The sequence below is a fragment of the Staurois parvus genome, unplaced genomic scaffold (assembly GCF_062004578.1).
Source record: "Staurois parvus isolate SC_StPar_1 unplaced genomic scaffold, SC_StPar_1.0 ptg001162l, whole genome shotgun sequence".
Taxonomy (NCBI): Eukaryota; Metazoa; Chordata; class Amphibia; order Anura; family Ranidae; genus Staurois; species Staurois parvus.
The window spans coordinates 8,196,737-8,212,854 of record NW_028318958.1 but is presented as its reverse complement, the minus strand read 5'-3'; the positions used below and the strand labels follow the sequence as shown (position 1 = coordinate 8,212,854).

The window sequence follows — 16,118 nt, the reverse complement described above, 5'->3', positions numbered from 1 at the left end:
ACCCATGTATGGGACACTCATCCCTCTGACACCAATGTAAGGAGAATTCTTCCCAATGACACCCATGTACGGGTCATTCTTCCCAGTGACACCAATGTAAGAGTCATTCTTCACTCTGACACCCATGTAAGGAACATTATTCTCAGTGACACCAAAATAAGCAACATTCTTCCCCGACACCAATGTAAGGGATATCCTTCTCAATGACACCAATGTAAGGGGCATTTTTTCATGTGACACCCATGTAAGGGACATTATTCTCAGTGACACCAATGTAAGGGAGATTCTTCCCTCTGACACCAATGCATGGGACATTCTTCTCAGTAACAACACTATAAAGGGCATTCTTTCCACTGACACCCATGTGAGGGACATGGTTATCAATGACACCAATGTAAAGGACATTCCTCTCAGTGACACCAATGTAAGAGTTTTTCTTCCCACTGACACCGATGTAAGGAGCATTCTTCTCAGTGACACCAATGTAAGGGACATTATTCCCACTGACACCAATGTAAGATGCAGTCTTTCCAGTGGCACCCATGTAAGGGACATTATTCTCAGTGACACCAATGTAAGGAACTTTCGTCCCTCTGACACTAATACAACGGACATTCTTCCCAGTGACACCAATGTAAGGGATACTTTTCCCATTGACACCGATGCATGGAGCATTCTTCCCAGTGACACCAAATGTAAGGAGCATTTTTCCCAGTGACACCAATGTAAGGTGCATTCTTCCCAGTGACAGCAATGTAAGGGATATTCATCTCACTGACACCAATGTAAGGTGCATTCTTCCCTCTGACACCAATGTAAGGTGCATTCTTCCCAGTGACACCAATGTATGGGACATTCTTCCCTCTGACACCAATGTAAGGGACATTCTTCCCACTGACACCAATGTAAGGGACATTCTTCCCACTGATGCCATGTATGATTGGTGGAAATGATGACAGATGTGAATGTTGGTGGCTCCGCCCCTTTGCTAGCAGCCAGTAAGAGCTCAGCTGCTCTCTGTGGAAGGCGGTTAAGGGTTAGTCGTGGGCGGGGTTGGACAGAGAAACGCCCAGCCTCGCCGGTTATACGGAGGAAGAGAGCGGAGATGCCCGGTGTTGGGCCCTCTTTCTGGTGTGCTGCCTGTCCCCGGAGCTCCTCCCCCTCCCGGTACGTCACCGCCGGGCCCGCGGCCTGCTGTACGGTGAGGTCCGGTCACCATGGAGACGGAGTGCAGGCCGTCCCGGAGTTGCTGGGTGTTTTTGTCCTCCGCGTTGTACCCGGATGTCCGGGGCCTCTATGGAGAGGACGGGGTAGCACTCGGGACCCGGTGTGGCCCTCAGATCCGGAGAGGGGCCCTTGGTGAGCTTTTCAGGCTCCATAGAGAGGGGGAGGGGAGACCACCGAGATCTGTCTCATCACAGTCTGTGATCCCTGAGGAGATTTCACTCCCTGTCCTGGTGACACCTTTTGAGGGGGATACAGCTTCTTCCATACCAAGGATTACAACCCATGCTGGAATTCTATGAGGGGCTACAGAACAGGCCGAGGGTCCCCATCAGGTTCTATTATAATTGGGGGGGTCCCCGTCAGGTTCTATTATAATGGGGGTCCCCGTCAGGTTCTATTATAATTGGGGGGGTCCCTGTCAGGTTGTATTATAATGAGGGGTCCCAGTCAGGTTCTATTATAATGGGGGTCAACGTTAGGCTCTATTATAATGGTAAACAACAGGCTCTATTATAATGGGGGGTCCCTGTCAGGTTCTATTATAATGAGGGTCTCTATCAGGTTCAGTTATTATGAGGGTCCCCTCCAGGTTCCTGTAATATGAGGGTCCCCTCCAGGTTCCAGTAATATGAGTGTCTCCTCCAGGTTCCAGTAATATGAGGGTCCCCTCCAGGTTCCGGTAATAAAGAGGGTCCCCTCCAGGTTCCAATAATATGATGGTCCCCTCTAGGTTCCAGTAATATGAGGGACCCCTCCAGGTTCCAGTAATATGAGGGTCCCCTCCAGGTTCCAGTAATATGAGGGTCTCCTCCAGGTTCCAGTAATAGGAAGGTCCCCTCCAGGTTCCACTAATAAAGAGGGTCCCCTCCAGGTTCCTGTAATATGAGGGTCCCCTCCAGGTTCCAGTAATATGAGGGTCCCCTCCAGGTTCCACTAATAAAGAGGGTCCCCTCCAGGTTCCTGTATTATGAGGGTCCCCTCCAGGTTCTAGTAATATGAGGGTTTCCTCCAGGTTCCAGTAATATGAGGGTGTCCTCCAGGTTCCTGTAATATGAGGGTCCCCTCCAGGTTCCAGTAATATGAGGGTCCCCTCCAGGTTCCTGTAATATGAGGGTCCCCTCCAGGTTCCAGTAATATGAGGGTCCCCTCCAGGTTCCAATAATATGATTGTCCCCTCCAGTTTCCAGTAATATGAGGGTCCCCTCCAGGTTCCAGTAATAAGAAGGTCCCCTCCAGGTTCCAGTAATAAAGAGGGTCCTCTCCAGGTTCCAATAATATGATGGTCCCCTACAGGTTCCAGTAATATGAGGGTCCCCTCCAGGTTCCAATAATATGAGGGTCCCCTCCATGTTCCTATAATATGATGGTCCCCTCCAGGTTCCAGTAATATAAGGGTCCCCTCCAGGTTCCAGTAATATGAGGGTCCCCTCCAGGTTCCAGTTATATGAGGGTCTCCTCCAGGTTCCAGTAATATGAGGGTCCCCTCCAGGTGTGTATGTAATTGTTCGCCCATAACAAGACAACATGGCTCAGAAAATGCCTTTGGGGATGAAAGTTCTCCTTCTTCAGGGCTCAGATCGTATTTGTAGTTTGGAGGACTCAGAAATGGGTGACCAGTAGGTGGGTGTGGGTGGTCAGTAAAAGGAAGGAGGTTCCCTTCTGTTGGTGGTCAGTAGAAGGGATGTGGTCGGTAGGGAATGTTCCTTTATGGGGTGGTAAATATAAGGAAGAGGGTCCCCTTATGTGAGAGATCAGTAAATGGAAGAACACCCTTAACATGGGTGATCAGTAGGAGAAATGCTAATTGATGTTGCTGGTCAATAGAAGGAAGAATGGTGGCTTACCTTGGTGGTCCATCGAATAAAGAATGCTCCCTTAGATATGTGGTCAGTTGGAAGAAGAACGCCTCTTTACATGTATAATCATTAGAAGGAAGAATGCCCTCGTATGTCGGTGGTCAGTAGGAGGATGTAGAACGGCAGGGCAGCAAAATCGGCAGCAGAGTGAATGCTGACCTGGGCCCTGTCTGGTAAGATTAGCATGCCCCTTTACATTGGTGGTCAGTTGAAGGGATGCGGTCAGTACATGAGAGGTCAGTAAATGGAAGAATGCCCCTTTACATTGGTGGTCAATAGAAGGGATGCGGTCAGTATGTGAGAGGTCAGTAAATGGAAGAATGCCCCTTTACATTGTTCGTCAGTAGAAGGGATGCGGTCAGTACGTGAGAGGTCAGTAAATGGAAGAATGCCCCTTTACATTGGCGGTCAGTAGAAGAAATGCTAATTTATTTTGCTGGTCAGTAGAAGGAAGAATGGCGGCTTACTTTGGTGGTCCATAGACGAAAGAATGCTCCCTTAGATTTAAATAAAAAAAATGCAGCGCAGTACTATAAACTCAAATACGGTGCTAAATAAATCCAACGTGCAGATGTGAATAGTGACAACAGAACATTGTGCTTCGTGACAATAACGTGCTACATCCAAAGAAATATCAAGACATATACATAAATATCCATAAAACTGCATATACCAGTGCTAAATGAATAGTGTATACAAATACCTCATGAACCGTACAAAATAGTCACCTGTCCCTTTAACACGCCAATATCGTCACATGGGCTTGTGCGGTATATCTCCTGTGCGTCGTGTACCAAATATACCACCAACAGGTGTCCCAATATTATGACATCAAAATGCTGGTGTTGTTATTTCTTTGGATGTAGAACATATTATTGTCACGAAGCACAATGTTCTGTTGTCACTATTCACATCTGCACGTTGGATTTATTTAGCACCGTATTTGAGTTTATAGTACTGCGTTGCATTTTTTTTTATTTATGGTTTACATGTGGGAACACAGTACATGCTCGCTGCAATACTTGTTTTATAGGAGGTCCATTGTGCTGACGGTTTCTCATACATTTTGGTTCCCTTAGATATGTGGTCGGTTGGAAGAAGAACGCCTCTTTACATGTTTGATCATTAGAAGGAAGAATGCCCTCGTATGTCGGTGGTCAGTTGGAGGATGTAGAACGGCAGGGCAGCAAAATCGGCAGCAGAGTGAATGCTGACCTGGGCCCTGTCTGGTAGGATTAGTAACAAGGGACTCCCTGTGGTGGTTTCATCGGTGATGAAGCAACGGCATGCTCATCCTAACAGTGAGGGACCAATACAAGGAGCTAGTGGAGTATTTCCTCCGATCCTCATGGTGATCCTGTCCCTTGCCAGTGAACAGTACTGCTAGTGTCACCTATCCCTAACACACACAAATATGTCTACACATACACACACCAGCATATACAGACAGGGAGCAAACACACATACAAAACACCCCCCACCCCCACACACCCTCTAACACACCTGTCCCTCTGACCACACAGGAAGTACATAGGTGCCAACATTTGAAAATAATTTGGAAGGGCTGAAAATAAAACGGGGTGTGTGCAGTGTGCCACAGGCCGGTTACATAGGGGAGCAAAAAGTGGGTGTGGTGAAAATTGGGCGTGGTGTCATGGGTGTGGCAACACTGAATGGCTTGTGGTGTCAGACCTATACCTCTACGCTTTACTTCATTTTAGAGAAATTTAGGCCTGGCGGCACACTGAAGAGAGAGCAGGAGAAAGATAAGCCCCATTGTTGGTGTCACTGAAAGCGAAATCGATCTTGAGTCCTTTGGGACAGAGGCTGTAGAACTCTGGGGCCTCCTAAACCAGAGGAAACTGTGCACTGTACACACACAGACACAAGGAGACCGACATCAACACCCGATATTACATGGTGGAATCTAACCGATCAGAAAGTACACCAATCATTTCCTCCAGGAAGCTCCATCCATAGAAGAATACCCACTTGCCTTCCATAGGATTTGTGATACGGCACTCGGTTACTTTGAAAATTGTGCGGTCATGCAACTCTGCACCCAAATGACATTCATGTCCTTCCCCCCCCCACAAATAGAGCTTTCTTCTGGTGGTATTTGATCACATCTGCAGTTTTTAAATATTTTGCACTATAAACCAAAAAATACCGACAAATTTGAAACAAATAAGGGCAGAGGATATTCATCATCGTTAGGAAAAGTGTTTGTTACCGAAGATTGTCTCTGCAAAGCTTCTGCTGGTCTGTAATTCCAACTCCTCATTTCTGTCACTTTGTAGAGGGTGACACCATATTGTAAGGCTGCAATGCTGACTGATTTCTGAGAGTTTTCTAAACAACCCCCCATGTGATGGGCGGCCCGCACAGACAAAGCAACGTACTGATGTGTAGCTGCCTTCTTCTGGGTATAGGTCTATTAGTAAAAGCAGCACACAGTTAACCCCTTGATCACCCCTAAATGTAAATGTTAACCCTTTCCCAGCCAGTGTCATTAGTACACTGACAGTGTATAGTATGATCAATGATCCGTCTATTAGTGTCACTAGAGATGTCAGTGGTCATTAGTCGATTTCTTCCCAGTGTCAGATTGGCCGCCACGCTATTACTGCCATCACTAGTATAAAAATTCAAGTATATATCCCATCCACTGTAGACGCTATAACGTTCATGCAAACCAATCAATATACACTTTTTGTGATTTTTTTTTTTTATCAAAGACATGTAGCAGTGTACATTTTTATCTAAATTTATGAAAAAATTAGATTTGTAAAAAACACCTTGATTAGATATGTTTTATAATAGAAAGTAAAAAATATTTTTTTTTCAAAAATGTCTGTTTTCATTTATATAGCAAAAAAATAAAAATCTCAGTGGGGACTAAATACCATAAAAAAAAAGATAGAAACTTAATTTGGGTACAGCATTACATGACTGCGCAATTCCCATTAAAAGTAGCGCAGTGCTAAATAGCAATTATTATAGCAACCTATTTCTGCTATAGGGTGGTTAATAAGCGGTTAAAAAGGCTCTGTTTATTAAAAAAAGATATAAATGTAATTTGGGTACAGCGTTGCATGACTTCACAATTGCCAGTTGAAGTAGCGCAGTGCTAAATTGCAAAAAATAGCCAGGTCGCAAAGTTGATAAACCCTTTCGGAGCTGAAAAGAGTAATGCTGATGCGGCCGGTGATGTAATTGAGTTTTTTTGCCATCCCTACAGACTCTTTTCTGTTCCCTCCATGACTGTCCCCGTGTACAAAGCCAGCTTCACAAAGACATGGATGACCAGTTTGGTGTGGAGGAACTGGAGTGTCCTGCACAGAGCCCTGACCTCAACCCTAGTGAACACCTTGGGGATGAATTGGAATGGCCAGGACAAGCCAGGTCTTTTTTTCTGGCACCCAATGTGAGGCCCAATGTGTGAGCCAGGTCTTCTCATCCATCACCAGTACCTGACCTTACAAATGGGACAAATTCCCACAGTCACCCTCCAGGGTCTTGTGTAAACTCTTCCTAGAAGTTGAAGGATGTTATAGAGGCACCTGCAGGTCACTGCCTTTGGTTCTGGAATTGAATGGCTAACAAGCTGATTAGGAGAGATGGTCAGGAGTCCACAAGCCATATAGTGAACATGCGTCCAGTGAGCATGCATTGCAGTGTAAGTCAGTAGATTTAATGAAGGAAATTCTACACTTCACATTCAGCAGGGATGTTCACGTTGTATCGTCCAACACTCAGGATATGTAATTTTGGGCACCGGGCAGGTAGTTTTTTGAAACATTTAACTCACCTGTCAGGTGGAAGCATTCGGGCGGCAGTGCTGCCGCCGATTGATTCCACACAGCCCACAGTAACAGCCTCCTCCACCACCCCACATACCTCCGTCTTGTCCGCTATGTCTCCCAGGCTCCACTTGTCCATCTGTGGGAACGGGACCAGTTCAGCAGGTGCCAGCATGTAGAGGGGATAGAGGAGTGCGGACATTTTCACTCCCCTCCTCTTCTTGTCCTGACCCAGAAATTATGTTCTGACGTCACTTCCGGGTCCCCATTGACAGATTTCCCAGCCATCGAGGCCATGAAAGAATGTAATGCAGTGTGATGTGCACTGCATTACATCCAGTGGAGTACAAGGGAGCCATGCAAGGTCTTTTGGACCCTGGATGTCTCAATAAAGAGAACCTGTGACCAAAAATCATCACATAGGGGACTTTTTGGCCCCTATGTGAAGAAGAAAAAAAATAGTTAAGTAAAAACATTTGTTTTTTAATTGTAAAAAATTACACACAAGCACATAAAAATTACACACAAGCACATAAACCCCAGCAACAAAAAATTTTAAAAGCACACGGCGCACCAACGCATGAAAACATCAATTGCTATACACATGTTACATATCGTCGCACACGCCGGATTGAGAGCAATAATTCTAGCCCCAGACCTCTGTAACACTACACTAATGACATATAAGGGGCTTTAAAAGCGTCACCTATACAAAATATAGGGCACTAAAGTTTGTTGCCATTTCACGAGCGCATATATATTTAAGGTTTGACATGCTGGATATCTATTTATTCGAAGCAACCTCGTCTTTTATATTTTACCAAAAACAAAAAGGGTAATTTATTGCTATTTTGTGGCCTAAAATGAAGTGTATCTTTTACTGAAATGTTGGGTTTCCTAGACCTTTGTGGTAATGTCGTGTGACATCAATTGGAACTACCGCTATTTTATTCTCTAAGGTCTCTGCTTTCAGAAAATAGATCATTTTTGGGGTTTTTTTGTAATCTTCAATCCTAAAATGGTTTTCTAAACGTGTGCAAAAACAAAAAGGGCTCTGGCAGCGAAAGGGATAAAGGATAGACCCCGACATTCCTAAAATCATCTCAGATTTAAATACGGTTTTGGTTCAAATGTATTTTTTCTTTATCAGGACAAGCAGATTGTCATGAGGGACAAGTAGATTGGGACTCCGATTTAGTTTTTTGCAAAAATGTCCACACCTCTGATACATGCAGCATTGTTTCATCTGGTCACTCTGTGCTGACCGACTGCTGTTTGGCATCATTTAAATCTGCAATATGAAACCTTCATAATAGACACAAAGAGATGACATTTATTCTGAAGTAAAAGAACTGGTGGAACCATCTTCATTTTTCATAGCCAAAGCAAAGCTTGCAGTAACACTATACTTTCTTCTCTTGCTTTACAGCTGGGTCAGCAACTCCGGACATGAAGCTTCGCCTGGGTCTCCTTTTGGATGTTCTGGAGAGACTTCTGGACCAAACCCGGTAAGGAACATATTCTCTTTCTTAACCACTTGCCGCCCGTCTGCAGCAAAAAAGCCCTTTTCAAAGCCCTTTGAAAACGTGCTGTTGCACGAAATGCATCAGGGAGTAGCCAAAGCCAGTTTTATTTACACTGCCTGAGCCACGAGGGAGGCTGGCGGCCATCTTGGTTCCGGATTATATCTTATATGCCTGTTTACCATATTATCACTATGGTCCAGATGTGAGCCCACCTGTTTTTCATCTATTATTCATGTTCATTTAATAAAGCTACTACACTCTTAGCACTTTCTTCTTTGGCTCATTTATTTTGAGCCACCAAGGTGGAGTGCTGACCAACGGGTGCACATTAGTGAAGAGTTTCTTCCCATTAATATGGAGAGTGTCAGTGGAGGAGAGGCTATATGCAGACCTGTTGCCAGAGATGTTCCATGCATCCCAGGATGATGATGACCAGGAGTGGTCCTGATTACTCAAAAGCGCTATAATTTGCGCTATCTGGTTAGTGCAACTTACTCTCTTTTCCACGCACACCTGAGACACGGATTTGCACCTATAGAAGATTTATTGTGTCACTAATACACTTCTGGATGTTGTACACGCATTTGCACTTTATTTTATATATTTTTTATTATGTTTTATGATATATTGGACTGATCATCTCTTTTTTATATGCGTTTTCAATACGCCATTGAGTGATGCACCTATGTTTGTGTGATGACATTTTAGATTGTCTATTTTAGCGCTGCATTTTTGTGAGATATTGTTTAAGAGGGTTGGAGGTTTTACCTATTTATGCAAGCTGCTATCCATACGTACATTTCTAGCGCTCGTTTACCATTTTACATATATTACACACATTACACATTGTTATACACACAATTGACCCCTTGATCGCCCTAGATGTTAACCCCTTCCCAGCCAGTGTACAGTGACAGTGTACAGTATTAGCACTGATCACTGTATTAGTGCCACTATCGATGTCAATATCAGTTAGTGTCCCTCCCCGTCAGCATCAGCTAGCACTAGATTTTCCACCACACTATCACAGTCCCACTATAAGTTGCTGATCGCAGCCATGACCAGCATAGCGTCTACAGCTGTGTAAATTCCAGTATACATACCATGGTTTGTAAACACTATAACTTTCATACAAACCAATATACACTGATTGGGATTTTTTTTAACCAAATACATGTAGCAAAATTAATTTTGGCCTAAAATTGGTCTAAGCTTTAATTTTTTTTTATTGGGTGTTTTATAGCAGAAAGAAAGAATATTTTTTTTCAAAATGTTTGGTATTTTTTAATTTATATAATAAAAAATAAACAACCCAGCGGTGATCAAATACCACCAAAGAAAGCTTTATTTGTGTGAAAAAATGATGTCAGCACACCTTTCAGCAGGTCTGGGTGTTGGAAACCGCTCAAGAATGCACTCGGACCCATTACAAGAGGGCATTCTTGTGGGATTTTGATCTCACTGGCAGTGGCAGATTCAACTCCGAGGAGGCCCCTAGGCAGTCGCAACCCTGGCCCCCCTTTGCAGGTTGCTGGCGGTTTCTCCTGAGCCCTCTAGTGGGATAACATTGAACAAAGTACTCTGCATGTTGGCTGCTAAATAGAGATGACATCACTACTGTACTTTTCTGCTCTATAAGCAAAAAAAGTGACAATTTTGAGAAAAGAACAATATTTTTTATAATAAAAAAATGTAAAATTAAAATTTTGTAATAAATTTTGGCCAAAATGTATTCTGCTACATGTCTCTGCTAAAAAAAATCCCAATATGTGTAAATTAATTGGCTTACATGAAAGTTATAGTGTTTACAAATGGTGATATATATATATATATATATATATATATATATATACTGTAATTTTGTTTTTGTTTTGTTTTTTTTACTAGTAATGCCGATCAGTAACTTATAGCAGGACTGTGGCGGGCATTCTGACACTGAGGGGAACTGGCTTGTTGTCACTGACATCCCCAGTGACACCGATACAGTGATAAGTGCTAATAAAAAGCACTGACGCTGTACTAATGACACTGGGCAGGAAGGGGTTGACATCTGGGGTGATCAAAGAGTTAACTGTGTGCTGTGTGTGTTTTCCACTTTAAGCACACTGCTTTGTATGGCTCTGCTATACAGTGTGCAGGAGCTGACAGGGGAGAGATCTGTATTGTTTATACACAGGTCTCTCCCCCGTTGAAGATATTCGGCGATCACCGGGTACCCGCAAGTAATCACCGGCCGGGACCCAGTGATTGACAGCCAAGACTGAGAATGGTGGCGCTGGTAGGGAGTTCGCATGCCCCCTATCTGGAGCTTCAAAATCACATATATATACGTGATTTTGTGTACCCGTGCCACCCTGCAGCAGTATTTCTGCTATAGGGCGGAGGGGAAGCGGTTAATAAAGTTTTTTTTTTATTTTTATTTTTTTTTTTTTTTAAATAAACTCAAATGGAGTGTCAGTTCTCTGTATTCTATGTACAGAAAAGTATGAAGCACCCCAGGTGGGACTCGAACCCACAATCCCTGGCTTAGGAGGCCAATGCCTTATTCATTAGGTCACCGGGGCTTTGCTTATTTGTTGTCTTTTTTTTAAAGTTAATATTTTGTGGAATATAAAATGAATGTACAACCAATTTTTACTGAAGATAAATCCATAGAAGGAAATGTTTCTGGGTTGGCTTTGATAAACATCAGAGATCTGTCACTTTTATCCTTTGATTCCTCAGAGGTGATGTCTTTTCAGACCCCTAAACCTTCCCACTTACACCAATGTAAGGGGGAAATTCTCCTCACTGACACCAATGTAAAGAGAATTCTTCCCACTGACACCAATGCAAGGTACATTCTTCCCTCTGACACCAATGTAAGGGACTTTCTTCCCACTGACACCAATGTAAGGGACATTCTTGCCACTGACACCAATGTGAGGGGCATTCTTCTCAGTGACCACCAATGTAAGGAGAATTCTTCCCACTGACACCAATGTAAGGAGAATTCTTCCCACTGACACCAATGTAAGGAACATTCTTTCCACTGACACCAATGTAAAGAGAATTCTTGCCACTGACACCAGTGTAAGGGACATTCTTCCCACTGACACCAATGTAAAGAGAATTCTTGCCACTGACCACCAATGTAAGGAGAATTCTTCTTAATGACATCAATGTGCTGGGCATTCTTCTCAGGGACACTAAAGTAAGGAGCATCCTTCCCACTGACACCAATGTAAGGGACATTCTTCCCACTGACACTAATATAAGGGACATTCTTGCCATTGACACCAATGTAAGGGACATTCTTGCCACTGACACCAATGTAAGGGACTTTCTTCCCACTGACCACAAATGTAAGGGACATTCTTCCAACTGACACTAATGTAAGGGACATTCTTTCCACTGACACCAATGTAAAGAGAATTCTACCCACTGACACCAATATAAGGGATATTCTTCCAAATTACGCCAATGTAAGGAGAATTCTTTCCACTGACCACCAATGTAAGGAGAATTCTTCTCAGTGACATCAATGTAAGAGGAATTCTTCCCACTGACACCAATGTAAAGAGAATTCTTCCCACTGACAACAATGCAAGGGACATTCTTCCCACTGACACCAGTGTAAGGGACATTCTGCTCAGTGACACCAATTTAAGGGATATTTTTCCCACTGACACCAATGTAAAGAGAATTCTTCCCACTGACACCAATGTAAGGGACATTCTTCCAAATGACACCAATGTAAGGAGAATTCTTCCCACTGACCACCAATGTAAGGGGTATTCTCAGTGACACCTATGTAAGGAGACATTCTTCCCACTGACGCAGTGTGTATATACAGAATGCATTTTGAGGGTCTCCTCTAGGGTCCAATATTATATAGATCTCTGTCAGGTTCTATCAGGTAATATGAAAGTCTCCTCTAGATTCCAGTAATATGAGGATCTCCATTAGTTTGTGTTATTATAAAGATCACCACCAGGTTCCATTTAAATTAGGGTCTCCATAATGTTCCAATATTATTAGGGTCTCTGTCAGATTCCTTTATTATGTGGACCTCTATCAGGGTAAAATATTTATGAGGGTCTCCATTAGGTTCCAATAGTATGAGGGTATCCATCAGGTTGTGTTATTAGACGTATGTCCATCAGGTTTCACTATTAAGTGGTTCTCCGTCAGATTTTGAGGGTTTCCTCAGGTTCCAGTATTTATGTTGATCTCCATCAACAATCTCTTCATTATTATGAAGGTCTCCGTCAAGTTTTAATATTTAAAGGTTCTCCCTCAGGTTCGAACAGGAGCCAGGCGCTGTGTAGTTTTGTGATAGAAATAATACACCTTGTATGGAGGTGTGTCTTTAATAAGTCATATGGTAAAACAATAATAAATAACCAGCCTGTGGCTTTAGGAAGCCAGGTTCCAAGATGGACGGCCCGTCCGCTCAGAGGGAAGCAGTGGAGTAGAATGCCTGTCAGTGCAGGGACCACGTTTACCCGACGTCCCAGCGTCCTGGATGACGTCACCACGATGTGGAGAGACAGAGGGGGGGAACTCTTGCTGGAGCCGCAGCTTTAGAAGGAAGAGGCCGGTTGCTGGGACAACATGTTTCGCGCGCATGCGCTTTGTCAAGTCTGTGAAAAGTCCAGCAATCGGCCATTTTATAGGAGACCTGCACAGCAGAAGGGGCCGGCTTAACAACCAAGGGGATAATCAAAGGGATAATCAAGAGCAGACGGCTCGTCTCGCAACAGGATCAGATTGCAATTGAAATATGAAAGCACATTATAAGGACAGGAACAAAGTGTGATTAAAACCTAAATATGACCATATTAAAAACCTTTTGGGCTTAATTGTGTCAAAATGGCATGTGCAAGATTATCAAGGGGAAAAAAAAAAAAAAAAAAAAAAAAAATGGGGGGGGGGAAGGCTGCTTAATGAAGCTTCATTAGCTAGCTGGATGAGTTCACATCTCAAAAACATTGCTGACAGCAATAAAACACAGGAATGGTGGGAAAGATTGTCAATAATCCTATTCATATCTATAATAGTGAATAGGAAAATTATCATTATATTGGTGCTAATAATATTCATAAATATAATAAAACTACATACATATTTTATAAAACAAACTTGCATAGGTATATATAATAAAACAATATAATGAAAAAATAAAATATACACACACATATATATATATATATATATATATACATATACATTAAAAAAAAAAAAAAAATATATATATATATATATACATATATACATGTGGTAATAAACAGGAAAAAAAAAAATTATAAATACATTTCAGTAATTACTCTTATGGACCGAATAAACAGAGTGGTATTAGATATATAAAATATGAAAAATAATGTATAAAATATCAAAGATAATAATCATGTAATAATAGTGATGTGTGTTTTATTATAAAATATATGGAGAACCCTAAGTTACCACTTAGATGATACTATGTACTTCAAGGTCCTCATTAAGGCCATTCGGTACCATAGATCCAAATTTATAGATCCAAAAGGTTTCCCTTTTACATAGGAGGGCTAACCTCTCATTGTCAGTAAGGGTTCCTTTGGGAATGTGTTCTATGGCCATCACTTCTAGCACACTAAAATTCTTGTTGTGATGGCAAAGAAAATGCCTAGGGACACTGTATTTGTCACATCCATCTTTTATGAGCCTTCTATGTTCTCCAATGCGTTTACGTAGAGGACGTATTGTGCGGCCCACATATATCAATTTACAGGGACATGTGAGCACATAAACCACATGATCTGTGGCACAAGTAATAAAATGTCGAATGTCATAAGAGATCCCTTTCGGATCAGTAATTTCTGATTTACCATGGGTGATAAATTGGCATGTCAAGCAACCTTTCTTTTTACATTTGTAAATACCAACTCTGTTATCGAAAAAGGAACAAATGTCCTGTTTGTTTTGAGAGGACATGGACAGTTTACTGGGAGCTAGAATATTTTTTAGCGTACGGGCTTTTCTGAATGTGACCTGGGGAGCAGATGGAAGACTGGGTGCCAGACGGGGATCAAGTTGCAAAATGTGCCAATGTTTTCGTATAATCTTGGTAATCTTACGATATGCCGTATTATAACCAGTTACAAACCTAACGGAGTTTGACTGGTCATGGGCACGTGTTTTTGTAGTGGCTGAGTTTTTGCCATGTTTGGTGAAAGCCTCATTAATGAGTGTAGGGGGGTAACCTTTTTCACAGAATTTGGCAGACAATTCGGTGCCCAATTCCTTATAATCATTGAGTTTAGAACAATTTCTTTTAAGTCGCTGGAATTGGCCACTCGGAATGTTGTTTTTCCATGCCGGGTGGTGACAGCTTGAATAGTGAAGATATGAGTTACCACTGGTGGGTTTGGTGTGATTTGTGGTATGAATAGTGTCACCCTCAAATGATAAAACTAAGTCTAAAAAAATTATACTAATAGGATCAAACACGTGAGTGAATGATAAACCAAACTTGTTGGAATTACAATGCAGTACGAAAGGTAAAAACGTGTCAAGAGCACCATCCCAGATTAAAATAATATCATCAATATATCTTCCAAAGAAGACAATATGTTGGGCAAAGGGGTTGTTTGACCATATAAATTCTTTCTCCCAGAGGCCCATAGTTAGATTAGCGTAACATGGAGCAAAATTTGCCCCCATAGCTGTGCCGTTTATTTGCAAGTAAAACTGATTTAAAAAGGTAAAATAATTATGTTGTAAACAGAATTCCGTGCAATCAATAATAAAATTAGCCTGAACGGAGTTCATGTGGGCATCTGATGATAAAAAGCTACCATATTGACTTAATATAGAGGAACTATCACTAATTGATCATATATGACTTATTGACACTCATTTATGTATTATGAACTTTTTTTGTATTTCTAACGTTTGATGCATAATTAGCCTCTCCCACAGGATCACATTGCATCTTCCATCCCTCACATCCTTACCTTATATTCCAGCTATAATATTTTTTTTTTTTTTTACCCCCCCCCCCCATTTTTTCAAATTTTTACCCCCCCCCTTTTTTTTTTTTTTTTTTTTTTTTTTTTTTTTTTTTGTTTATTATAATGACCAAAGATAGGATCACTAGATTCCAATCTATTTTTGACCGGTTCCAACTTAACCCACATGAGGAATCAGACAAAAAACAATTATATGATAAATCACTATCCAATGGAGATAACAATAGACCCCCCCACACGGAGAGTTATGAAACTGATATGAGGAGGGCTTTTTTCCAATTACAATACGCTAAACAATTTGAAAATGTTCAATGGTGGGATCTTTCTTTTCTCAAAAAATATCTGGAGTTAGGTATCACCCCTAGAGGTCTACGTATTAAAAAACAATGTAGTTTCCTAGATGATGACCTTAAAAAGGACTGGGGCCTTATCTCAGAATTTTGCACTATGAAATGGATAAAAATTATTATACAACAAAGAGAGCGCAAACTCCAATATGCTGAAACGAAAGTCCTAGAAAAAGAGACTATAGTCAAGGAATACAGTTCATCTTGCCTCTATTCCAAGTGGCGTGAAGTACTAGATTCCAATGTATTGAAAAATGAGGATCAGATAGTTTCCAAAAAAATTGGAAAACTAGAAAGAGACATTGAAGACTATAAAATAGGTCGTATTTTTTCATGGAAAAAAGAGCTTACCAAGAGTACTGTCACTCGT

At 41.8% G+C, this 16,118-nt stretch overlaps 1 protein-coding gene across 6 annotated transcripts in view; it reads left to right on the top strand.

Moving 5' to 3' along the window:
• LOC149439062 (protein DOP1B-like) overlaps positions 1-16,118 on the top strand; it is a 657,792-nt gene that overhangs the window by 106,456 nt on the left and 535,218 nt on the right. For all 6 annotated transcript variants that reach the window (XM_089659538.1, XM_089659534.1, XM_089659535.1 and 3 more), the window contains one exon: positions 8,316-8,394. In XM_089659538.1, the coding sequence (XP_089515664.1) occupies positions 8,316-8,394 (79 nt within the window). The remainder of the gene's footprint in view (positions 1-8,315; positions 8,395-16,118) is intronic.